Raw genomic sequence first — 26718 nt, forward strand, 5'->3', positions numbered from 1 at the left:
CTGTACATTTTACTCTTACCTTTTGCACACTGCAATATTTTTTCCACCTTTACCTATAGCCCACTCAATTTTCCAAGAAAAATGCTCATTTACTCCTTCAGCACAAGAAAACATTAACCTGAAGCAGAAAATTTGCTGAACTGGGTTTCTTTCCACTGTAAACTTAATATGCAGTAATATGCAGGCAGAAGACATGAGCAGGGAACTGTCTGCCCAGCAGATGGCAAGACACTGAAATGAAGGGGCATGTTGACAATGCATTCACTAAAAGCCAGTACATCATTATGGAGGTCCTGACAGGGTAGGAAATAGACTCCCTTCAAAGTGCAAATACTCACTCCACGAGTCAGCATGCATCACTTTATGTTCCCGGTATACTATTATATATATGCCATAAACTGACAGTGTCATTATTAGGAGCCAGGATAGTGCAGTCAGCATAGCAACGGCCTACAGGCTGGACGTCTGAGGGATCACAGTTTGAGTCCTGATAGGGGTGAGATTTTTCTCTTCTATGTGTCATTCAGACCAGTTCTGAGGCCCACCCAGTCTCCTATCTGGGTGGGTACCAGGGGCATTTTCTGCAGGAATAAGCCGGCTGGGGCATGAAGCTGACCACTCACACCCAACTACTGCCAAGGTCAAGAATACATGGATCTACACATCCACTCCCCCACGTGCTGTCATGGCACAGCACTTAATTAGTTAAGCACAGGAGCTACTTTACTTTTTTCATGTCATAAACATATTCATACCTTCAAATTCACCTTGTCAGGCAAGGCATAAATACAAATTACATGACTGTAATAAGTGAGGAAATGTGACTGTTCAAAGATAATTCCCCTTTTCAAAATCAAATAAAACAGACCAGTTTGTGTTAATTGTATAAAACTAGATGATGCAATAATAATACAGTTTAATACATCATGATGATGTGTGTTTAATGCCAGTTTCATTTTAGTGCCTTACTTGAGAAATACTTTTACGTAGTGATGCATTATCACAGGACAACATTCAAAAGTTGAACTGTAACACCACATGCAAAAGTTTCATTCTTATCCTTTGCTTGTACCGTACAAGTGTCAGTGATATTGATGGTTAGTCTGTTCCCAGGTGTTTCCACTGCATAGAAGTGGGCAGTTTTGTCAACATTTGGAAGTACATGCTACCTTCATGTTATATAGGTTGGTGGTTCAAGGGACCTGCTGGAGGGAAGAGTGGGGTGGGGGGAGTGGACAGCACTTGGATGGGTGACCATTTGGGAACAGCACATGCCAATGGTTTTTTGTTCATATGATGGCCTTCAAAAGGACATTGGCAACGCTGCCCACTTCCACACATTGCAAATACTGAAGAGCAGGATTACATCAAGAGCTAACCACCATTAAAGTAAAAAATCAGAAGATTTGAGAATTTTAACAGAAAGAGATCAGAACGGTACCTTCCTTCTCCATATTTTTTTTTTCTTCTGTTAAGAACTCACCACAACATGCTCCATGGACAGCTATCACTTGGGGACAGCTGCCTGGGCACACTCTAATGAAGTAACAGCTAAATAATGCAAACTGCACTTTGTTACACGTGCTGGTCCACAATGTACAATTAACATATCTTAAAAGAGATTACTTCACATACATGTCTTTCTGAAAGAAAAAACTCACGCAAGACCCCTAAAACCTGTAACCAAATGAAGGCCAGCAATGCAAGTATTTCTGTGTTCAACTCAGAAACAAGGAACTATGCAAGATGATCGCAAGAGTACTATGCTTATACAAAGCTCCCAGTTATTCATGCTAATGATGGGGAAAAGATTCACAAATAACTGAGAAACATAAATAGTCCAAGTTCTGGCTAAGACTAAGAGATCATTGTGATCGCTAAAGATAGAAATTTGGAAATGTGTATAGTTTCTGATTTGTTCAACCATCTAAAAAAATGTATGACTTTCAGGAAAAGAGTACTGAACATAAAATTGTGATTCACTTTCCCCTGCAACTTTCTCCCAAAACATTTTTCTGCTCAATAAATATCTGGTGAGTTATGCTCAAAATACATGAAGAAATGCAAGTAGTTGCTCTTCTACAGTGGCCATAAAACTTTTACAATCTCAATAAGAACTGGAACTGCTGGGCAATTCTTCATAAAATTCTCAAATATCAAATTTGGTGAGAATCTGACAAAAATACACACACACACATACACACACAAATGGACAAACAAATTTGGCAAGCTTAATAGGTTCTTAGCAGGGTTGCAAATGCTCCTGAAAGAGGTTTGCATAATCTGCAAATCCAGATAATCTGCGGACATGTTACTGGGAGTTACCAGAAATAGAGTTACCACTCTATTTCTGGTGTAAAATACTGCAGTTTTAAAACAAAATTATTTAAATACTGCAATGAAATCTTGATATCTTTACAGTGTAAGAAGAAATGAAGGGTTATCAAAAGAGTAGCAGTACAAGGGGGCTTTTGTGGGGATGTGCACAAATTATATTTTTTTTTTTCTGTTTAAGAAGAAACTGAGATGTGAGAATTTGGAAACATTTCAAGAATCAGGATGAAGTAAATTTTTTTTCTACTAGATTTCTTCACTGCAATCATGGTTTTCATATTAGCCACTTTCTGAAAATTCAGTGAAGTGTATTTATTATCTGTCCTTTCTCATGTAAGATCCCTTTTCAATAACAATAATTCATAAATCATTCCATTTCAAGAAAAATCAATTCTATGGCCATATCTACTTCACCATGAGCAGAAGGGGAGGGGAGAGATATTCTGTTCGACAGAAGAATGACTGATCCTATTGTTGGCAGCCATTATGAGTCTGGTGACTTGGGTAGTCTGCATGGTAAAGCACAGAGCAAAAACAGACATCTGAAATTACTCTCAGTGTGAGACTGAAAAATCAGCATCCAAATCAAGATTTTTTTCTTAAGATTTGTGACTCACTTATGCCTGTCTTATGTCCTGATGCTAAAACTGATGGCAATGAGGGTATTCATTGTGAATTCCTGTATAATATGCTTATATCAGAACAGTACAATAGAAAGTACCTGTAAAGATAGCTCTGAGCTTAACTAATCACCATGCCATGAAGATGTATGGTATGCCATGTAACAAACATACCTCATTATAGTTGATGGATGTTGTGATCTTTTATGGTTTGAGATATATAAGCTACTAAGTTGAATGAATTTATTATGTAATGTGTTTTTATTACAATTTTAACTTATTTTATTTACAATTAAACATGGTATAGTGTTATGTATATTTTAGGTTGATGTATATTTTATGTTGACTAGTTCCATTGTTGGAGCATTTGTTGAAGATATTTGACTTGTTCTGTGTCCAGTGGTGTTGGCCTGTAATTGGATTTGCTTGAATGCAATAAATACTATACTATACTACACTATACTATACTATACTATGTATGGAAGACTGGAGCTGTAACTAGCTAAATGCATTCTTAATCTTGGCACTAGATGGCAGTGAGTGGTTAGCTTCATGCCCAGAACTGGTCTGCTCATAACTGTGGATTTATAAATGTAATTTCTGAAGTGCTCATATACAGTTACTAAGACAGAACTCTAAAATAATAAAAGTCAATAACAACAGGCACTGACAATTCATATTAATTACCTTTCCTTAAAAACCTTTCATCATACAGACTGCACATAACCTCAAAGCTATCCAACCAGTTTTCAGGAATATGCAGGATTCTGCAATAATACATCAAAGCTTTGTAAGTAATTTCTTCTAACCATTATACTGAAGACAACGTTTGAAAGGAATCCTTTTCTAAATTTCCACTAATCCTATTCTCTGTAATAATAATAATGAGTCAATACTGTGTACATAACACAACATCCAAGAGTTAACTCATGACTCTTTCTTATTGATCTTATCCTTTTTGAACCTAAACACCATTCAAAGCACATAGTTTTCCTTCTAAACAATGGATCAAAGGATTAATTTTAACATTTAATTTGGTAGATATACAGCAGTTTTCACAGTTTTGCTCAGTCCTAGCTTGATCACGTTTTGGGTAACAATGTTGTTTCAAAATGTAGGCAATACACTGCACCCTCAGCACAGAGGTAATATATATTTTTCAGTGCCACATAACCTCTCTGTTTTGACATGCCATTATGACCCCCCCCCAAAAAGAAATATTTCAATTCATTGTAATTTCCTCACTCCACTATTTCAGTATGCAGACTACTGAAACTCAGTGCCCACTGTCAGTTAATGGCACCAGAGCCACAGAAAACACTAAAAAATTATAAGTACAGCAAAGCTTCCCTCAGCAAAATTCTGGTGACTGAAATATTTTCACTTTCTTACATGACATATAGGGGTCACAGAATAAAAACGCTTATATATACAAGGGAAGCATAATTTCCTCTTCTTGTGGATATCTTTGTTAGATTTTTATTCACTATATTATAACATACTTATCAAACATGAATCTAAAATATAGCTCAACAAAATGTAATTTGAACACATTCACTATTTAAACACAGTAATGGACATGAAGAGCTCCATCTTCTGGAATATAATGCTGTGTAACCTGCTGAAGGTCAATCAGTGTTTCAGATGAATATAGGGTTTAAGAATAAGCCAAGCAAGAGACCAGCATAAAGTAGGCACCAACCTAACGTTAGCAATGCTAACTATTTCATGCTGGTCTCTTGCTTGGCTTATTCTTCGACCCTGAAGATGGAGGCCATATGTTCCACCAAAACGCTGGTTGACTCTGAACCGACTACACAGCATTATATCTCAGATGACAGAGGTCTTCATAATCACTGCTATAAGAACCTCAAATCCTAGAAATAATGAACAAATTTTCATAAGAATATTGTCATCATAGTACGTCATTTGCCACTGTGACAAAGGGGTCATGATCTGCTAAAGAATATATGTAAATGTACCATACATAAACTTTATTAAATCAGACTATGAAGATTACTGGGCAACTACAATTCATGAATAATATTCACTTTCACGCTCTATTTTTAGGTGCAGTATTTATCAAAATACAAAATCTAACATTAAAAAATATCCTGAACATAAAAAACATATCAACAAAACACACATGAAATATACTATATATATATATATTCTTTTTTTCTTTTGACTTAATGGAAATGAAACAAGAAGACACAAATTTTGATTTGTATCTGTCTTTGTGTTTATACAACATCTGTACAACAGTCTTCTTTAAATCAATACATACCATCTTCACCAGTATCAAACCACATACCTCCTGAAACTACAAAAATAATTACATACAGATCACAAACACGCACATGCAATATGACATATTTCCGTCAGTCTTCTGTCTTCAAGTTGTGCTTCACAGAAACAAAATGATTCAGAAACTAACCATATTCATGAAGTAGAAATACAGTGAAATCCACTATTTAGCAAACATTTTCTGACACCAACTGTAGCTCAGTACAGGACAATGTATTATTTTCTTGTATCTGGCAAATTTTATTTCAATAAATAACCTGAATTTATTGTACAAAGTTTTTGTTCTAGAACTTGTATTTGATTAAGTATGACTGTGGTCAAAACAACAATTTATATTCATGTTTTTGCCCTCAGAAACTGTTCCCACATAACATTGTGTTTTCTTAATGTCCCTACCTTACAAACGAATTTTATATTAATATCTAATTCTATTTATCTGTATAAAAAACATTTTTTCCTCATAATTGTATACAATAAGTCTCATAAGATGAACAGTTTTCTGGCATAATTTTGTTTAACCCCCATTTAGAGAAACCCTCGTGTTAGTAAGAGGAAAGCCTTTCTGCCCACAGATTCATCAAATATATGGGTTTCACTGTATTTCAATCTCTTTAAAGTGATATTAAAATAAATGATAATTGGTTTGTGTATCGAATTACCTACCAAAAGTTACAGTCTTCTGTGACGAAATGCTGCACAGCCTGGTGAGTCATTATGGAAGTACCAAAGCAATGTCAGTAATAATCTACCACAAGACAGTAACCATGAACGTCATTACTGTGCGAACCATAAATCTTGCAATCATATGAACAGCTTTTTATGAACTCATCCCGTTTCTGTTGCTGCTCTGATCTCCTCACTTTGCATTATCAATGTAGTAAGCACATTCAGGAGATACAAGACACTTAATGTTTTGTGTACTTGTTATATCTACAGCAGCAACATGAAGAATGGACATAAGGGAATCATTCTGATTCAAGTGGATTTACATCCACTTCCAGAATCACAATGTCATGGCAGAAGTTACTTTTCACAAATCTTGTCATGTATCACTTGGTGCTTGGTGGAGGGAAAGGTGCATTCTCCTCAAAGATCATGACAAGTTTCCCATACTCTACATTCTGCCATTTTTTCCTTCCCTGCAAGCATATCAGAAACATAATATAATATATACAAGAAATGTTCCAATTACTTATTTATACAGAATACATACTTATCTTGAAATAAAAGAACAGTTTTCAGCCTTCCTGATCATCACACTTTATATCTGCCTGTTCAATCTACTTTTTCTTAGCAGTACTCTTGATGATGGTGATGGTGATTTTTCATTGCTGAATCCAATAAACAACTAATTCCGTGGAGCAGTCCTTGAAAAACTAATAGTAGCTAAACTAGTTAAATTCCCAATATTTTACAGAAACCCTGAGTTTCACTATCATGTTCACAAGAGTCTGCCATTGGGCTGCATTCTGAGCCACATGAAACCAATTTATATCCTCACGCTACATTTCCCTAGAATCCACTGCTAAAAGTTGACAGAGAGAATAGAATGATCTAAAAAATATATTTAAAAACTATGTATATGAACATTAGTTTCAACATAATTTTACTAAAACAATTTTTGAAATCAGTGTTTGCAATAAGTTAAAAAAAACATAATCAAGATCAAGAGTACAGGATTCAGCACTGAACATCTGTATGGCCAGATGAAGATACAAAATGATGATAATGATAACTGGTAGAAGCAAAAACATGTTGTCCACATTACAGTAAGAAGTGTGTGTTTGATGGGAATAATATTGTGACATGATGCCTGAAAGCCATGATAATTCATTGCTAAGCAACAGCTCAGTAAACACATTCACACAGAAGTGAACACGCACAACAACAGATGAGTGTTTTCTGTGGTCAGGGCTGTGCTTGTCGCTATGCAACAGTGCAGTAAACATGTCTCTGTAGCAATGAATCAACACAGAACAGAGGAAGTGGTGTTTACTGAGGGCCACTCCAAGGCAGCTGAAGACAAAACTGAGGGAGTCTCTTGAGATGGTATTTGGCAAGATAATTGACACGAAATGGCAAGAAAGGAATTAGACTGTGCAAAGAAGACTTCATAGTGTGCTGCAATTACAATGAGACTCTTATGAATCTGTTGCCAGAAAATGACTACTGGAGAGTGTAATAGACTGAGGACATTAGTGTGTGTAACAGCAAACTGTAAAGTGTGGAAATTGTGAAAGCACTATAATTAATTGTAGTTATGAGTCAAGTGTATAAGAGCAATAAATCCAATCCAAAACTCGTCTATAAGTCACGCACACCCCCTACATGTGATATTATTAGTACAATAATAATTATGCAGTTTCAATATGTCATCCTCAGCAATTTATATAATCCATCACCCATGCTTATGACATCAGATTTCTTTTTACCTTTATTTTAAGTTGCTTTGAAGGTCCTGGGTATCATCCTGCTTTAGGTGTTCTTTTTGGATATTGTCCATTGTTAAAATGAAAATTATGAAAAAACATTAAAAAAAATACAATGTTTTGGAGGCTGGGTCTGTCTCCACCTTCAGACAAGGGGCAAAGATTCAGTTCTGTTGGGTAATGGTACTGATTATATATTACAGTGTAAATTAATATATGAATACAATGATCAGATATGTGCATAGTGTGTTCCCTTTTATCTGTTGATCCACTGTGTTTCCAATAATAAAGGACTTTCATGACATTACAGAAATCAATTCCGTTATGGACTATGCCACATTATAGGCTGTGCCATAGCTCAAGCGGTTAGTTACTGGCTTCCCACCGCGGCGGCCCAGGTTTGATCCTGGGTCTGGTCAAGTGGGATTTGTGGTGGACAAAGTGGCGCTGAGGCGGGTTTTCTCCGAGTACTTTGGTTTCCCCTGCCAATTTTCATTCCACATAATTCTCCATCAACATAATCACCCAGGCCAGGTACAATAGGCCAATCAGTGACTGCCATGCCAAGTGGACCCAGTTGGACTCCAACTCCCCCCCCCCCCAAGCGAATTTTAAAAAAAAAATAATTTAAAAAAAAAAATGCCACATTATAGGCCTAGTGTTTATAAAAATTGTTTCACAACTGACTTTTGATGATAGATTTAAACAGAACAAATGGATACAAACATGGCCAAACTGCAATGTAGGATAGCATAATTGTAGGCACTCATGATTAATGATACAATGATAAAACTCCGTCTCAAGTGCAAACAATATATTTTTTGTCTTCGATCTTGTTCCCTTACACTACATGTTTCGGCCTCAGACGGCCATCATCAGGTGTATAACACTCACGTCGCTGTCACACTGCACCCGGCTCAAAATTTAACATTTAAAACTATCAACTTCACTTCGTTGATAACTGTCTGGTTTGTAGATTATTTTATCTTACACACGTTAATTTTGACTTTGTTGTAATAGCACTATAATAAAATCTTTAGTTCTAATTTTAAAGGTTTTTAAAATTCCTAGGTTTGGTTATTGATCATAAATTGTCATGGCAAACCCATATTGACCAAATGATACCCAAATTAAATAAGGCATCCTATATAATTAGAGTATTAAAACCTCTTTTATCCTTGGAGTGCCTAAAAACTGTTTATTTCTCCCTAGTTCATTCAATAATATCTTACGGCATAATATTTTGGGGGAGTTCGGCTCATGCAAAAATCATATTTCAAATACAGAAAAGAATAATAAGAATTATTACCAATTCGCGTAATGTAGATTCGTGCCGTAATTTATTTAAGGAGTTACATATTCTGCCACTTCAGTCTCAATATATATTTTCTTTACTTATGCTGGTTGTCAAGAATAGAGATTGCTATATAACAAACTCTGATGTCCACACACGTAATACCAGATTTAATCATGACTTGCATCTTCCAGTGGTAAACTTAACGATATTTCAGAAAGGTGGATGGTATTCTGGTATCAAACTTTATAACCACCTCCCTCCAGAGCTTAAACAATTATCTTATGACATTCCTGGATTTAAAGTGGCGTTAAAGAAGTTTCTTATCACCAGTTCTTTTTATACTGTTGAAGAATACTACTGCTGGAATAAAGATTGACACCTCATGTATATATGTTAATCATGTATGTAATTTTAAATGTTATTTTGATATATGAATGTATTGTGGTACAGTAGTTTTGTTGTATTGAGTATTTAAATTTTGACGATGATGAATGTCTGATTATGTATGTATATTTATATGTTATATTGTATTATTGACTTGTTCTGTATCTGAGGCAGATGCCTCTATGGATTTTTTTGGAACTGTAAATAAATGACATGACATGACATTACAACAAAGTCAAAATTAACGTGTGTAAGATAAAATAATCTACAAACCAGACAGTTATCAACGAAGCGAAGTTGATAATAACAAGGAAAGTGTTTTAAATGTTAAATTTTGAGCCGGGTGCAGTGTGACAGCGACGTGAGTGTTATACACCTGATGATGGCCGTCTGAGGCCGAAACACGTAGTGTAGGGGAACAAGATCGAAGACAAAAAATATATTGTTTGCACTTGAGACGGAGTTTTATCATTGTATCATTTATTGTATGGAGTGCAACAGGATGCTTAAATATAATACTCATGATTAATGTAAACAGAATATTATATAACAGAATACCATAGTACAGTTTTTAAAATTTTACAAAAACCCACTAGGTTCAGTAGTTTCATAAAAGTACACAGACTGAAGGTAAGTGCACTGTTTATATCTCTAAGGAAGAGCAATTTATCACTGCATATTATGAAACCCAATGTAATTTATCCACCTATAATAGAAGAAGAAAACAAGCTCAACAAATCTGCATAAATTACATAAGAAAATGCAGATATGCATATTTAAAACTGATGAAACACATTTCTCTGAACTACAAAGTAGGTTTCCAGTTTTTAAGTATTGTCTAATGTCTTTATTGCCACTCTTAGAGAAAGATATGACCATCATCAACCATTTTAGGGCATTAAGAACACTGTTTTGTTGCACAGGAAAGACCTTCTCAGCATAGACACTAAGGGTCATACAGATATCACACACCTGGCTTTGTTAACTGAAATCTTGTTTCATTTAATTAAACCATAACGTTTAAAGAAAGAAATCTAATCACATTTTATTCCTCTGTTTGAACACTGAGAAGAGAGCTGGACATACATTATTTTTTGGTAGGGACAGTACTTGAAGTGGGCTGATTCATTCATTCATTCATTCATTCATCCATCCATCCATTGCTTGTCAAAGAAGTCTTACTAAATGTCTAAAATTGATTCATACTGATAAGGGTCTCAAAATGCATGACCTGCAGGCTGCAAATACATGACCTGCAGGCTGCATGCAGCCTGACAGTTCATTTTATGTGGCCCTATCATTGGGTCTTACTCTAAAAGCAGCGTAGCTCAGCATCAAAGAATTTTGTAACTTAAGACAATTAAAAATGTTTCTTGTCATGGACCAAATTGACCTAAAACGGTTTTCTACCACGGTTTTTTGGGACTCTGTAGCTGTTATATTATTTGAAAGTCGCACAGAAAATGATGGCACTGTCCTGTGGGTGGTAGTGGCTGCTGTGGAGTTTGGAATTATCCTCCATCTGAAAGATAACTATAGAGGGCTATCACCTACAAATGTATGTCTTTAGTCGCTAAACTTCCAACACCACAGAATATTCTGGTGCCAGTAAACAAAGCAAGCAACTGTGTCAATCCTGTCTCTTCTCTGAGCCCTCCTCTGGTTGTCAATGCTTGAGATACACCCTATAATGGTATTTCGTTACTGAGTACTCCTTGCAACCTCTTTTATCTATGGAGAAGAAATACAAGGTGTGTGGTAAATTTCTGTCTTGTAAAATCTCATAAAATCTAGTAAAAATTCATTCCCATGTCAGTGCTAAGAATTATGAGGAAATTAAAAAATGAAAGAGATGTATTCCAATAAATTGTTTTAGTGCTGTGTTGGAGAAAAGTGTGTGCCTCACTTGTAAGTGCAAAAAGAATACATTTGTGTTACCACTATGAAACAATGCACAAAGGGAAGTTTGATCATCTTGGAGATAAAGTAAGGGAAGATATTTACTGCACATAATAAATTAAATGATGCAGCAGTTTATGCAAGCTTTTCTCTACTGCAAATTATTGCAGAATAACTGAAAAGATTTATGGATGGTGAGTCTGTAACGGAATATATATTGAAGAGGACAGAAATACTTCCCCCATAAAACCATTTTTTTTAAACTAAGCAGTCAATTACAGCAAGCTCAAAAAAAGAAATCGGTAGAATGCCGTCTCCTTGGATGTGGCGCCATGTAGATCTTGTTTGAACCGACGTTTCAGAGAACGTATAGCCTCCATCTTCATGGTAGAAAAATTCGTGAGCGAGGAACAAGCATGAGAAGGTGACTAGGAGACTGAGCCATCAGTCAAAAACACCCAGCTATATAAGAACAGAGGGATGGAGGGAGAGTGGGCCACATGGGAAATAAATAGAGAGGAGAGGGGAGGGTCTGTAGAGATGAGGTAGCAAGGCCAGGCAAGCAGGTAGCAGGTAGTGGGCCAGAGCAAGTAGAGGAAGTTGTCAGGGGTGGGAAAAAGGCCAGGGCTATGGAACAAGCATTGACCCAGTAGCGTCAAGGCTGCCAAGAGTGCATTGACTTGCATAGCCTTGTCGATCGTCGTGTTCAGGAGGTTTCCCTCAGGAGAGGCTGTATTGTGTACTTCATCATAAAGTACTGTGCTAGAAGTTTAAAAATGAATCACAATGGATACTGCAGTTACTACTGTGAATAGTAACTGCCCTTAGTATTCCTGATTTTGTAGGATTGTTGGAAGAAAACAGAAGATGAACACGATAAAATAATTTATGAAAATATTATCAGGTGCATAAGTAGAGAACTGGTTTTGCAAAGATTCACTTACTTCCTGAAAAATATCAACTGTTTTTAAGATAAGGAAGAGCAAAAATACTTAACTAAACGAAGAAGTGCAGGAATTTGATCTTGCATTTGTTGTTAATGTGATCAGTCACTTGAATTTACTTAACAAAGAGTTGCAAGGCAAGGATAAGCTTATTACAGAGTTGTATGAAAACATCAAGGCATTCAAAGGTAAGCTTCAATTGTGGAAGAATAAATTAAAGATGCATAACCTTGTTCACTTTCTGCAACTCCAGTCCCCAGAAACTGTTTTTCCTAATTGTATTAAAGAACAGGCCAGTTTCTACCATCAAAGAAGTTCAGTGAACTATCCAAAGATTTTACAAATGTGGAACAGGAATTTATGTCCTCAGTATTGCCTTCAAAGATTTACATAGAGAAGGTACCACAAAATTTGCAGATTGAATTAAATAAATCTGAAGGGTAACAACAACCTCAATAAAAGTATTTCTGAAATATAAATGCAAGATTTGTATTCATATCTACCTAAAGATACATTTCCTAAGCTCAAGTTTCTTCAATTAAGAGTGACCACAATCTTTGGTAGAACACATGAGTGCCAGCATTTGTTTTCCTTTATGAAGAATAACAAAATAAAAACCAGATCTAATTTAACAGATGGACATGTGGAATCAGTAATAATAATGGTTTCAAATAATCTCTTGCCTAGGCTAAAATTTCTGTTCCAGTCAATACAGTCCAAGCTTCCAGTCAATCTACATGATACCTCAGGTGAGATGACCACTAATTAAAAACGTCTATAGTACAGAATTCAAAGATTTTTTATTTGCTTAATTAATTCATTAAAGGGATGGTGGTACTGAATGTGGATGCATGAAAAGGATGGTAAAATATAACATATGTCAGCAAAGAGATAAGAGGGCAATATTGTTTCAAATTCAGTAATAATAACAATAATAATAATAACAATATACTTCAGTTTTGTTATTAAACATATGAAATTTTCTTAGTGGTGTATTTAATTTTAAACAAAGTACTTGACCTCTTTACTGCTTAAAATGAAGTGCAGCCTGTCTTAAATTTAAAAATTATCTGTTCAGCCATCATATTATTTGCATTTCAGACCCTTGGCCTAATAAAATCTGTTTCCATCTATTTAGACCTATCATAAACTGTATTGTCCTATTTGTGCAATGTGTGCCTCTACAAAAAAAATTATTTTAATGAAGCTCACATACTTAAGACTGAATAATATTTTAACTTTTGAGAATACAGCTTTTATATAGATATCGGATATCTGCAACTGTTGCAGTAGGAAACTTGTATAATGTTAACAGCCCTGGCAAGCACAAATTACCAACCCTGGAAAGTCTTCTTGGATACTAACCTTGAAGTGGGACTCATTCTCTGGGACATTAGAAAGAACATCCTCCATACTACTACGACTACTACTACTGCTGCTGCTGCTGCTGCTGCTGCTGGATGTAAGGCCTTCTTCAAGTTTCAGCTTGGTTGAAAGACCTTCCAGTTCCATGTCTAAATAAAGCTGATTTAACTGGTCATTTACAAGGAAAGGCTGATGGATATTTTGTAGAGCTTGTAGATCTGCCTGCAGCACATCTCCAAGTTCCTGATCTTTCATCTGGTAACGGTACACAAGATCTGGAGTCACATGTACCTCCTCCATCCATGGGGGCTCCTGAATTGAGATACACAATTCCAAGTGATCACATAGTTAGTTCTTCTGTGAAGAAATCTACAAATATAACTGCAACAGAGCCAGTACAACCTTTATGCTTTGATGATACTGTGACACGTATAGACATTGCTAAGCAACAGCTAGGTAAACAAGCCTCAACAATGGAGAGGTAGTGTTTTCTAGGGGGCCTGTGACATGACCGTTGCTATTCAATAGTTCAGTAAACACGCTTCAATAGTAGAGACCGTGTTTTCCATGGGGTCGGTGCCAAGGGGTTATAAGAGGTGTTCAGCAGGACAGAAGAGCCCTGGTTCCACCCATGTGGAGGTGGGTTCAAATACCTCCACCATGACCCTGAAAGTCGTGGAGGAAACAAAAGGAGAAGTCAAGTCTCAAATCTGATACATTAAATATGGTTGCAAGTACAAAGGGACTCGGACCTGAGAAAGACTGCGCTGGCAAGGACCAGCAGCATATACAAAAGACAGACCCGTCCTCTCGTCAGAGAGGGCGCCCACAGGAACAAGACCGTAACTGTCAAACAGTAATAAATATCTGGTCATGAGCTCCAGATGAGGCTCGGAACCAAGACGTACTGACTGACTGTCCATCAGTCAAAATGTGACTTTGACTTTGACTTGATAGAAGAGCCCCCACGTGGAGGCGGGGTCGAATACCTCCACCGTGAACTTGCGAGTCGTAGGAGGTGATGAAAAGGTAAGTCTCAAATCTGAGACAGTAAAAGATGGTCGCGAGCCCCAAGGGACTCAAACCCAAGAAAGGCCGTGCTGGCAAGGGCCAGCAGCATATGCAAAAGACAGACCCATCCTCTTGTCAGAGAGGGCAGCCCATAAAAATAAGACCATAACTGTCAAATGGTAATAATTAATATCTGATCATGAGCCCCAGATGGGGCTTGACACCAAGAATTACTGGCTGAAGGAATGTCAGTCGCAATGTGACTTCGACTTTGACCTTGAGGAGAAGAGTAGAAGGGGTACAGAACAGTATTCTTGGGAACTGGATCGAGTTCTGGAGGTGGCAGTCCAAGGTAATTGAGAGGAAATGGCATGAAAGGAATGAGGCTGTGACAAGATGACTTCATGGATGATTTGAAGTGACAGTGAGACTGTGATAAATCTGTTTCCAGGATATGACAAATGAGGATTGAGAACTCTAGGGTGTGTGCAACGGTAAACTAGCACTGCATTACCTGTTGTTCCAAGGGTGTGAATATATAAGGTGCAATAAATCCAATCATTTCATCCCAAACCCATCCTATAAGTCACCCCCTACAAGTGACAATATAACACATGGGAGAAGACACGGCAAGCTGATACTACTGGACCACAAATATGAATACGTTATATATAACTCTTATCAAATTTTCAACTGAAAATTATACCACATCTATATAAGTTATGGAATGTTTTGGGGGCCTCTTTATAACAAAATAACAAGAAGAATATGGTCAAATGTAACAGAAAGGAATGAAGAGGTTAAGAAATATTTGTAATTCTGTTTTATTTACGATATACAGCTCAACACAATCTAAATAATTTATTATTCTTTTTTGCCTCTAAACACTGCCTAGTATGAAGCCAGCTGATGAAAATGTTCATGGTTCTACTGATGGATCTGTTTTACTTTCAGGCATGCACAGAAAAGACTTACATAAATAAGAAAAAATCCATATTCCATGTCCTCTAAGAGACTGAGGTCCCCTATGACTGATCTCAGTAATAACTATATGCTCCCAGTTACTTCCAAGAAAGCTTAAGTAAGTCTTTATGTTTGTCGTGTTTCAGTCCTGATATAACATTTCAGGATATTCAAGAATCCATATTTCTTCCTTGACTTGTACAAGACTTAAAAAACTAAACTTAAAACATATGTCCTGTCTTGCACTTCTGTTAATGAAGAAGATTTTCCATCTACAGAAAAAACAGAGTATGGTGAAATAGCTGCTTAACTCTTCCTTTCTATGGCTGTCCAAACTCAAATCAGATTTTAGCATCCGAGGCTGCCATGAATTCAGCAAACTTTTAAACTGATTGGTGACACTGCTTTTCCAACATTTCAAATGGCGAGCATGGAGATAGGTATAATTCCATCCATTAATGGTTTTAAAACCCTTGTAATTCTGATATTTTTTTCAGAATCTTAGGGATCTGTTACATCTCAGAAGTGAACTGCTAAATGGTGTGCACGTGAGTAACGAGCTTGGGACATGGGCAATTTCCATTATTCAAAATATCTAGTGGTAGTAGTAACAAATACGATCCAAGAATGTGGAACAAATGTCATTTTATATTAGTATTTCAATGGTAAGACACAATAGGACTTCAACTGCATGCAGTGATTTCATGGAGAATATTTAAGTTTTCAATCCTATAATTTATTGATCATCAAAATTAGGATAATACAATTCTTCCTCAGACCCTTTCTCTGTATTTGGTGCTGACAGAGATACTTAAGTTGGCATAAAACTCGTGGAGATGGAGTGATAATTGTAATTTCCAAATCATTTTATTGTGTTAAGTGGAGATACGACATGGAAATTGGATAGAAATTCCAGTTAGTAACAATTTTGATTTACTTGAAAGAAATTATTACTTCTTTCCAATTTGTAATATCAAAATTACTGAAAATTATTGAAATTCTGTAGAATAACATTTAGATACACTTCACTTTAATGTAATTATATAAGCTGAGTTTAATGTCCTTAATTATAATTGGATTAATTTGCCTGCCATTTTAAAACTCTTATCATTATAAAGGTAAAAAAAGGTAAAGCTATTCCTGTGACAGGCCATGTAGGCCCATAGGGTTGTGAGACGTTGAGGCTCCCACATTTTCTAGACAATCGGCTCACAGATGGTGGTAAGGTTGTCAGCCTTATATGCCAGCCACTTTTAACCCAAGGAAAATTTCTGGTACTCATTCCTGTTGGAGGCTGAGTCAACCCCAGGGCCATAGTGCAGCTGGCTGGAAGGATTCACAGTCCTTGGTCATCCTCCGTATTTGCCAAATTTGACTCCAGCTGATTTCTGGTTGTTCCTACAAGTTAAGCTGGTGATGAAAGGAGACCATCACGACACCTTCCAGGGCATCCAAAGGGAATCTACCGCAGTTTTAAATGTGATTCCACAAAAGGAGTACAGTAACTGCTTTTGAAAACTTTCCAATTGATTCCAGCTGTGTATTGATTCAGATTTTGAATAAAGAGTGAAATTTTGAAAATAATTCACGTCTTGTATTTTTAATGAACACAGTCCTAACAGAACCTGGACACACGGTGTATGTTCCCTATGGTGAGATCAATACACAGATGTAACAGGTAATTAAGTCTACTGCTTGGAGCAGGTGGACATGGAGATGTTCCCCAGGTCGCTAGTGAGACTGAGGAATTATGCTTGTACTCCAGACAACAGGTGGCCAAATACATACCCATTTTATTTTCCAAATTTGGCTGTTGCCATCATTGTAATGCCCCCTTTTAAACACTGGATATTTCATAGCATGTTATCATTTATTAATATCTGACCAGCTTGTATGCTACTACAGAAACTAGGAACAGCTATGTAAGATATGTTAGTCTTTCACTAGCTAGTAGTGGACTAAATTTAATACAACAGAGCACCTACCTCAGTCTGGATTGAAATATTTATAAAACACACTCAAATAAAAATATGCACTTACTTTTAATACTGGTCTTAGTCTCAATGATTGTGGATTCTCAGACTTCTCCCACACCATTTCCTGAAATAAATATGTTTCCTTAGGACTTTTACCTCCACTTGCCATATGCTTTCATGGCATAGTGCTTAATTCAAGGGCTAACTTCTTTAATTCACGTTTATCTTACTTGCTGATGCATAGAATGCCCCATTTATTCCAATCACTTGAAATTACTCTTTTTTTTTCAATTTAATAATAAAAGGTTTTGGATAAAGGTTGTTTGGTTTTTGAGGGGGACATAAGATACAGCATAAAATTTGTTTTCATCATTCCTTGCTAATGAGATATAATGGTCACCACCACTTTTTAAAATGGCACCCCATATTCTTTAATTGACAAATTCAGAAGTAGTAACACAAAATCTCATTTCAATTGTAATAGAATGCAACAACATGCAATAGAAGTAAAATATTGTAAATAACTTGGTATTTTGAGCCAACAAAAGGAATTCCAAAAGGTGCTCTCAGTTTTGGCTGTTAAAATTAATGCAGAGTTGCAATCATTGGATGAATGACTGCCTTGATCTTTCAATTACATGTGGATTCATAGCAGTGCACTCATCAACAATATGTTACCATTTATTTGCTGGTGTTGTTGGATGATCCTAATATACAGTTCTCTTCAGTTACCCAGACAAAAAAATCCAATGGTGCGAGTCATGAGAAGGTGAGGGTAAAGTCCTTGGTCCACCATGAACAAACCAATGACCAGAGCATACTCTAATTTACTGCGTGCAACAAGTGCATTATGCACTGGCTAACCATCATATTGGTACCACACTCACATTCGATTTCTCAATGGTATGTATTCTGAAAGAAGGGGTTGGATGTTTAACAAAAATGTAGTGTATCTTTCACCATTAGATTCCCTTCAATAAAATGAGCACCAATAATGTGGTGTGGGAACATCCCACATTATCATGCATTTCTGCAACGCTCGCTCTTCACATCACTTTTCACCATCACGCGCGCTAACCAATCAGATTGCTTCAAACATTCGTATTTATACTACGATCGCTGCTAGCCCGCATCTACGTCATTACACGCGCTAGCCAATCAATTCTTCCTCCTCAATTTCGAGTTTCGCTCCGCCCCACCGAGCAGCGTATAAAAAGGGGCAGCTCCAACGCCGAGATTCAGTTCAGTTCATCATCAGTCTACGAGCTAGCCACACCAAGCAACACCAGCCAGCAGGCTTCGTTGCCAGCGCTCGGTCTACGGAGGCATCGGCGCTTCGCTGCGCCAGGCATGACTGCCACGGCTGTCTCCCGGTCACATCCGACTCACTGGGCAACTAGGCCGCACGGACTCGCCGGTAGTCATACCTGACACACTGGGCAACTGGCGTAGCTACCGCCTCTCCGCTCCAGCGACCACGCTCAACGACTAGCCTTTCACCAGCCATTCACCGTAACTAGCCTTTCTCCTTACCGGCGCGCGCCGTGCTACCTATCTGATCAAACACCTCAGCAACCACGGTCCTTTTCAGGGCCAACAAACTGTTCCGAAGAAGTGGGTTGTCATTGGAGTAATGACAAAGACTACACATTAAGAGCCCCACAGTGGTTTCTAGTGACACCACACCATACATTTAAACTCCACTGGTGTTTATGCTAAACTTTTCAAAGCCATCACAGGTTCACTATGTCACAGAACTGCAGAGTTCTGGTATTCACTTGCTTATGATTTGTGAATGTGACTTAACCAGAAAAAGAACATTTTGGGAAAAGATCTGATCGGTCTGCAATTGTTGCTCTACCCTCTGCCCACTGATTGTACATGAATCTTAAAATTGTTCCCATGCAGTTCCTGGTGCAACACTATATGGTAGGGGTGAAACTTGTGTTGTTTAAGATTTTGGCATATGCTTGTTTTAGAAATTCCAGAATAACTCTCAACTTGTAAAATACAAATGAGGACTATTTGCAACTGCACCTAAAACGGCAACTTCAGCAGGTCCATCCATATGACTTTAATACCAAATCCACCCCAAAGAATTAATACCTCCTGCCTCAGAGAGGTAGGACAAGACAACATCTGCTGAGGTAGTAGTCATTTCAGGGTCTCTCACCATGTATGGCTGCTGCACTCTGACTTAATTTCTTCAATAGTCACCATACACAGGGAGCATTTCATCTTTTTCTTCATTACTGTACACCATGATTCAAAGTTCTAGCTGAAAAGTGTCCTTAACAATGTTGGACGGACAGATGGACAAACGATTGATTTGCAACAGCAGTGTTTAATGAGAACTTGATTATGTCACTGACACTGAGGAAATCTTTGTTTAAAAAACACAAATGACTATAACTATGAAGCATGAGACATGCAGCATGTTGCATATAATGAGAATGACACAGTCAGACAAGGCAACTTCTTACTTAGGAAGGTTACTTGCAAGGCCACGCCATAGCTCAAGCAGTTAGTCGTTGGCATCCCACCATGGCAGCTTTGGTTCGATCCTGGGTCTGGTCAAGTGGGATTTGTGGTAGACAAGGTGGTGCTGGGGCAGGTTTTCCCTGAATACTTCGGTTTCCCCTGCCAATCTTCATTCCACCAATTGCTCCACAATCACCCTCACCTATCATCTGGGGCGGGTACAATAGGCCAGAAGTGGCCGCAGTACAAGGGACTTAGTCCCACTCCACTAGCAATTAAAATAAAATTAGGAAGGTTACTTCATACCACCTTCACCAAGTTTTCAAATATTTGATTTCTGCTGCACATTGTCAAGTTCTCTTAATCAAAATGGTACTTTGTGATCATGGTATTTGCCAAATAAAAAATATAGGGTGCCATTCAGCTGGGTGAGACTGATTCCACTTGGTACTGTGGCCACTACTGGCCCACTGTACCAGCCCCAGATGATGATGGTGACTGTGGAGCAGTTGGTGGAATGAAGTACTAGGAGAAAACCTGCCCCAGCGCCACTTTGTCCATTACAAATCCCACATGTCCTGACCTTGGCTCGAAGACAGCTGCTGCAGTGGGAAGCCAGCGATTAACCGCCTGACCTATGGCATGGCCTAGGGTGCCATTTAACAATGTGCTAGTGACCTTGATACCTCATTAACAAAATATGTTATAAAAAAATTGCATATAATATCATGTGCCCCCCTCGAAACTGGACAACCTTTACACAAAAAAATTTCTATTTGATGCTAAATAGAAGAGTTATTTCATGTGATCATGATAAATGGGACACTCAATTCTGTGTTTGTGTTGAAGTGTCTGGGAATGTAGTGAAGCACAAATTCTGTTTCACTTGATCTGAGGTTTTCACAATGGTGGCTGTGATGAATATGGTCTTCTGAGTTGTAACACAGGGCATGGTGGAGAAAGGCTGATGTTTTTGAAAAATATATCACCTCCAACTTTAGGGTTGAAAAGTAAGCCAAGCTAGAAACCAGCAGGAGCATGCACGAAGAATTTTCCATGCGTGGTGCACTCAGCGTGCTTCTGCTGGTTTCTCTCTTGGCTTATTCTTCAATCCTGAACTGAAGATGCAGGTGATGTACAACATATATTGCTCCAAGATGCTGGCTATTCTCTGAACTACATGGTGTTACAAATCAGAAGACCACTCTCTTCAAATTTTGCTTCATTAACTGCATTTGTTCATACTGAGTACCTAATGCTTTCCTATTCTTAACTTCTAATGATAAAAAGTTTTATCCTACACATTTTATAAAGATAATGTACAAATTGACATGAAAATTATGTAATCCAAATATAAAAATTGCACAATTCAGTATGGTTTTAAATTGTACAAAGAAAGAAATTGCTAAGGTAAGTTCTAAAAAGGAAGATAAATAAATGAAAGCTCATATATTTCAATTTTCGTTGTGCTTACCTCAGTCTTCCTCAAAGCACTAGCACTGGCATATTCAGATAAGCTCTTCATGCTTGTATCAGATTTATCTGTCTTGAGGAATGAATAAAATGACGAGTTACTAGAGTCATCACCAGTTCCCTCTACATCACGAACTACACTGAACACCCTTCCAATGCTCCCAGTATCTCTTATACCATCTTCACCCTTTAATACTTTCTCGTCATCATTTGGTGATGTCCGTCCACCATCTGGAGAACAGAGTGACTTTTCCTTCTTAGATGACTCACTCATACCCTGAGAACATTAGGATGGCAAATGTTAAAATTAAAATTAAAAAAGTTCCAACAGAGCACAATTTTTTGTAGGTCTTTTTATTGTATAAGATAAAAGACGAAAACGTAAAGAACTTATGGATATGTAAACAGTTAGAATTTAGAACTGTTTGCAATCTTTTCTTGGGGTTGGTTACAGTTCGAATCTAAAGTTATAATGTGCAATGCAGATGAATTTAGATAAAGTGTAATAACACTGCAGTGAATCTCACAGGGAATGGCTTTTCCTACACTAAACAGGGGGGTTCACTAAATGGGGGTTATCCAAAATTACATCAAGAAATATTCATCTTCTTACATGGCTTACTGTAGTAATAATAAAATAATATCTTTATACATGTATAAGCGGTTAATAACTTGTTTCTACACAAATAAATTACATAACCACAATTATAGTATAATCAATAACATTCAATTAATATCTAGCACAATTAATGACATTAAATAAATATGAAAGAAATAACCTTGCTATACAAATACAATTACACAATCAGTCATAACAAATTCAGTTCTCAACTAATTACTGGCATATGACATAAACATTGATAGAACCATAACGAAGAAAAACTATAATACTGTAACGTGCCAGGAATCCAGAAGAGTCACTTCTATGGAAACGCTAGAATAGACCGTTGCATAGGAAACAACAGTCGCTCCATTGTAGTTCTAATAGGAGTCTCCATGGTTATAACAGAGGGTTCGTTGCACAGCAGCGACCGAGGTTATATAGCGGGGTTGAATGCATTCGCACAGTCAGTCTTTGTCCAGCCATCCAAGAAGTGAGTCTTTGTCCAGCCACCTAAGAAGTGAGTCTTTGCCCAGCCTTCGAAGAAGAGTGTCTTGAACATCCGCCAGAGAAGAGAGTCCAGTATCGCTGAGAAATTGTGTAGGATAACGATTGTAAAGCGTGTGGTTGTATAAGTGTCCAATAAAGGGTTCTATGGAATTTGAGACCCACGTGAATTTATTTGTAGCGTGACACGCAAAATATGCTACAATACCATAAATGTCACCATTTCAGTGCATGTTCAATATGTGAAATTACTTGCCGAAGATATTAGGTGTGTGGTAATGATTTCTGACAGAGAGGCAACATGAATATTGGCTCTTGCTGTAATCAAAATCCTTGAAAATTGAGGTATGAGTTGTAAATGGTCAAAAATTTCTTTCATTACATGCAGGTTATTTATTAAATAAAAGTTTATTAATATGAGAACATAATACACTGTTTATACAGGGCCTCAGCTGGATTTCACTGCATATATACAAAGTGTCCCAGGAGGAATGTGCCAGACTTCGGGAGGGTGTTCCTTATGTTAAAGTATGCCAATATAACCCAAAACATCTATGTCCAAAGTTGAAGGGTTACGGAGATAATGGCCCGAGAAAAGTGTGGTCTTCTGGTGGGGTCAACGCACTGTACCTGTCAGCTGAGAAGTCTTATCTATGTTTGTCCTTGAGTGTGGTGATTCACACTAGCCGTAAGCTTATGTGCTACCTTCAGGGTATGCTGCGGCCGTATTGTGAATGGATGGTAAATTAGTTGTGTGGAGTTGCTGAAATTCCTTTTGTTTTCACATGTGGAATATTGTGATATGCATTTTGTGTATGGACTTTGTGGTGGCAATGCACGTGCTGCTGTTGAAGAATGCCAATGGATCAACGGATTCCATCTCGAAGTGTATTTATGCGAATTCACCAGATATTGCGTGATACTGGTTCTCTTCAGAGTGTTTCTGTGCACTCTGAAAGGGAGGATGTACGAATAAGAAACACATGAGAGAACATTCTTGAGATGGTTCAGAGAAGTCCGCATCTGTCCACTCGTAGAATGGCCTCTCGCATCGGCATATCACGTATGCAGGTGTGGCGAACTTTACATGATGAAGAGTTGTATCCTTACCATGATCAAAGGGCACAACATCTGGAACCAGGTGACCGTGCTCAGCGTATGGATTTCTGCCACTGGATAAAAGCTCATCCCGAACTGTTAAGGGTCATCTTATTCAGTGAGGAGGCGTCTTTTACCCTGGACGGTGTAAATAATTTACAAAATGTGCATACGTGGTCCCATAATAATCCACATGAGATAATGGTAACGAAATTCCAAAAGAGATTTTCTGTGAATGTATGGTGTGGTGTGCTTGGGAACAGGTTGTTCGGACCTTTTGTGTTTCACAAAAATTTAATTGGAAACACGTATGAAGCCTTCCTGAGGAGTGAGTTACCATGTTTGTTGGAAGACATTGCAGCTGGTGGAGGACACTTTGAACAATTAGTATAAAGCAGGTACTGTATTTTAGTAGTTATGTAGTCGGCTTATACCAGAATGCGCAGTCAGCCATGGTACATCAGCGCTTGCCATGCATGTGTCGTGTATAATGCTTGGAAACCTAAGGACAACTATGACCTGTCATGCGAGTTTTTTTGTAGTTAAATTTAATGGCTTCATGTCACTCACAAGTTAGTTTGATGTTACGTACATTATTAACATTACAGAAACCACATATTCCTGCCAGTTTTAATATGTATTTGCTAATCAACAATTGTGTAACACCTGTCAAAGTTTCACAATTCTCGGGCCATTATCTCCGTAACCATTCAACTTTGGACATAGGTGTTTTGGGTTATATCGGCATACTTTAACATAAGGAACACCCTCCTGAAGTATGGCACATTCCTCCTGGGACACCCTGTATATCCTATATGCAGTGCAAGATATAACACAGACGAATCTAAACGTTTTGCTCATATATTAATTAATAACCACCCACACTGAAAAACTGATTAAACTATGAGAAATATAGGCAATGCAAGGTGTAGAAAATAAATGTAAAAAAATAATATTTACTTAAACTATAAATCAAGATGATTAGATTAACCGAGACACAAAAAATGTAATGACAAAAACTATCTATTTTAAGTGGCATGGGAGCTGCTACAACATCAATTCATATTAACTGTAAAAGAACCTCTGCCTTTCAAGTAATAAAAAATTAACTCCACAAGATTAGCTTTGACTGAGGATTTTTCAGACACAGGACTTAGCATTATTGCACTAAAATAAACTAGTATGCAATAATTATAATAACTAATAGCATTACAAACATTAAAATTTAATGCTGATTTAATCAAAATTATGGAAATACTATACAATAACAATATAATGGACTTCAAGTACAAGGGTTGTTCAAATAAAACCATTCAGATCATTCTGGGTGAAAGAGCAAGAGCTGTTAAAGAGGTCAACATAGGTGCTGAAGCAGGCATACCCTGTCTACCCAGCTGACACTTTCTGCAAAGAGCTCCCTGGGTTGCTCTTGGAACCAATGTGCCACTGAACATGGCCAAACATGTGAAAAGGTTTCATTTTAACACCTTATACATAAAAAATTTAATGACTGATCATTGTTCATATTAAAGCACAATAGATCACTGTAGGTCGCGGTGCAAGGGCCGAGAAGGCCCACCCCTTATACATTCATTCATTCATTCATTCATTCATTCATTCATTCATTCATTCGTTCATTGTTCATATTAATGAATACTGCCATCACACGTTATATGATTTTATAATAAAGTGTTCAATATAGTAATTTTAAAAACACAAATACAAAGCAAAACTGATATGCAATAATCAGAAAATAAACATTAATGCAGAAGGAAAATCTGATGACTGTGCCTTTGTCTGTTTATATCAGGAAAGATGTAACAATTCATAATTATTATAAGCAATACCAAATCTGTGTGAATGGATATAACAATGTGTAAAACACTGATAGCTGATACATTGTTATGAGAAATCCCTGATAATGATATTTTGGTTGAACTATGTGAGATATCTTAACAAAATATTTAATTTACATAATTGGAGTTGTTTCATGATGGTCTTCATGTCCATGTATTGAGTAATATGAGGGCTATTTGGAAAGTAACCTCTGGTGAGCTGTTAACAAAATAATCAAAGGGAAAAATTATTCCATACAAAAAATATGTACATATTTAAGCTACTTCTGAATGTAGTCACTGCTGCAATTGTTGTATCGGGGAATAAGTTTTTTCTACTTAACCTTGAAAGAAGAATATTTGCCCAATATTCTTCTTTCAAGGTTAAGTCCATATATAAATGAAATTATTGGGAATCATCAGTGTGGGTTTCGACGTAACAGATCAAATACAGATCAGATCTTTCGCATTCGTCAGATACTGGGGGAAAAAAAATGGGAATACGATGAGACAGTACATCAGCTATTCGTAAACTTCAAGAAAGCCTATGATTCAGTTCGGAGAGAACTATTGTAGAATATTTTGATAGAGTCTGGGATACCCATGAAAGTAGTTAGGTTGATTAAAATGTGTTTAAACAAAACATATAGTAAAGTCCTTGTAGGTAAACATTTGTCTGATAAATTTCCTATCCAGAATGGTCTAAAACAAGGAGATGCTTTATCACCACTCCTTTTCAACTTTGCCTTAGAATATGCAACTAGGAAGGTCCAGGGAAACCAGGTGGAACTGAAATTAAATGGGACACATCAGCTGTTGGTCTATGCCGATGATGTGAATCTACTGGGTGATAATGTAGATACCATAAAGAAAAACACACAAACTTTAATTGACTCAAGTAAAGAGTTTGGTCCAGAAGTAAACACAGAGAAAACTAAGTATATGTTACTGTCTCATCACCAAAATGCAGGGCAAAATCATGCCATAAAGATAGGAAACAGATGTTTTGAAAATGTGGCACAGTTCAGATATTTGGGAACAACGATAACAGATCAAAACCTGATTCAGGAGGAAATTAATAGGCAATTGAACTCAGGTAATGCTTGCTATCATTCACTCCAGAACCTTTTGTCTTCTCATCTGTTGTCCAAAAACATAAGAATTAGAATATACAAAACTATAATTTTGCCTGTG

General features: G+C 37.1%; 1 protein-coding gene across 9 annotated transcripts in view; it reads right to left on the reverse strand.

The window, feature by feature from the left end:
• Positions 1–3289: 3289 nt before the first annotated feature.
• The window catches only part of LOC111872699 (period circadian protein), a 101243-nt gene continuing 77814 nt past the window's right edge, over positions 3290–26718 (reverse strand). For 8 of the 9 annotated variants that reach the window (XM_023866839.2, XM_023866837.2, XM_023866836.2 and 5 more), the window contains exons 20-23: positions 21485–21760; positions 17594–17653; positions 13580–13891; positions 3290–6400 (exon numbers count right to left, since the gene is read on the reverse strand). In XM_023866839.2, coding sequence (XP_023722607.1) covers positions 6311–6400; positions 13580–13891; positions 17594–17653; positions 21485–21760 — 738 coding nt within the window. In that variant the 3' untranslated portion in view covers positions 3290–6310. Of the gene's footprint in view, positions 6401–7693; positions 7746–13579; positions 13892–17593; positions 17654–21484; positions 21761–26718 lie in introns of all 9 variants that reach the window. The other variant, XM_023866845.2, reaches the window with a different exon arrangement.

The sequence above is a fragment of the Cryptotermes secundus genome, unplaced genomic scaffold (assembly GCF_002891405.2).
Source record: "Cryptotermes secundus unplaced genomic scaffold, Csec_1.0 scaffold374, whole genome shotgun sequence".
Lineage (NCBI taxonomy): Eukaryota > Metazoa > Arthropoda > Insecta > Blattodea > Kalotermitidae > Cryptotermes > Cryptotermes secundus.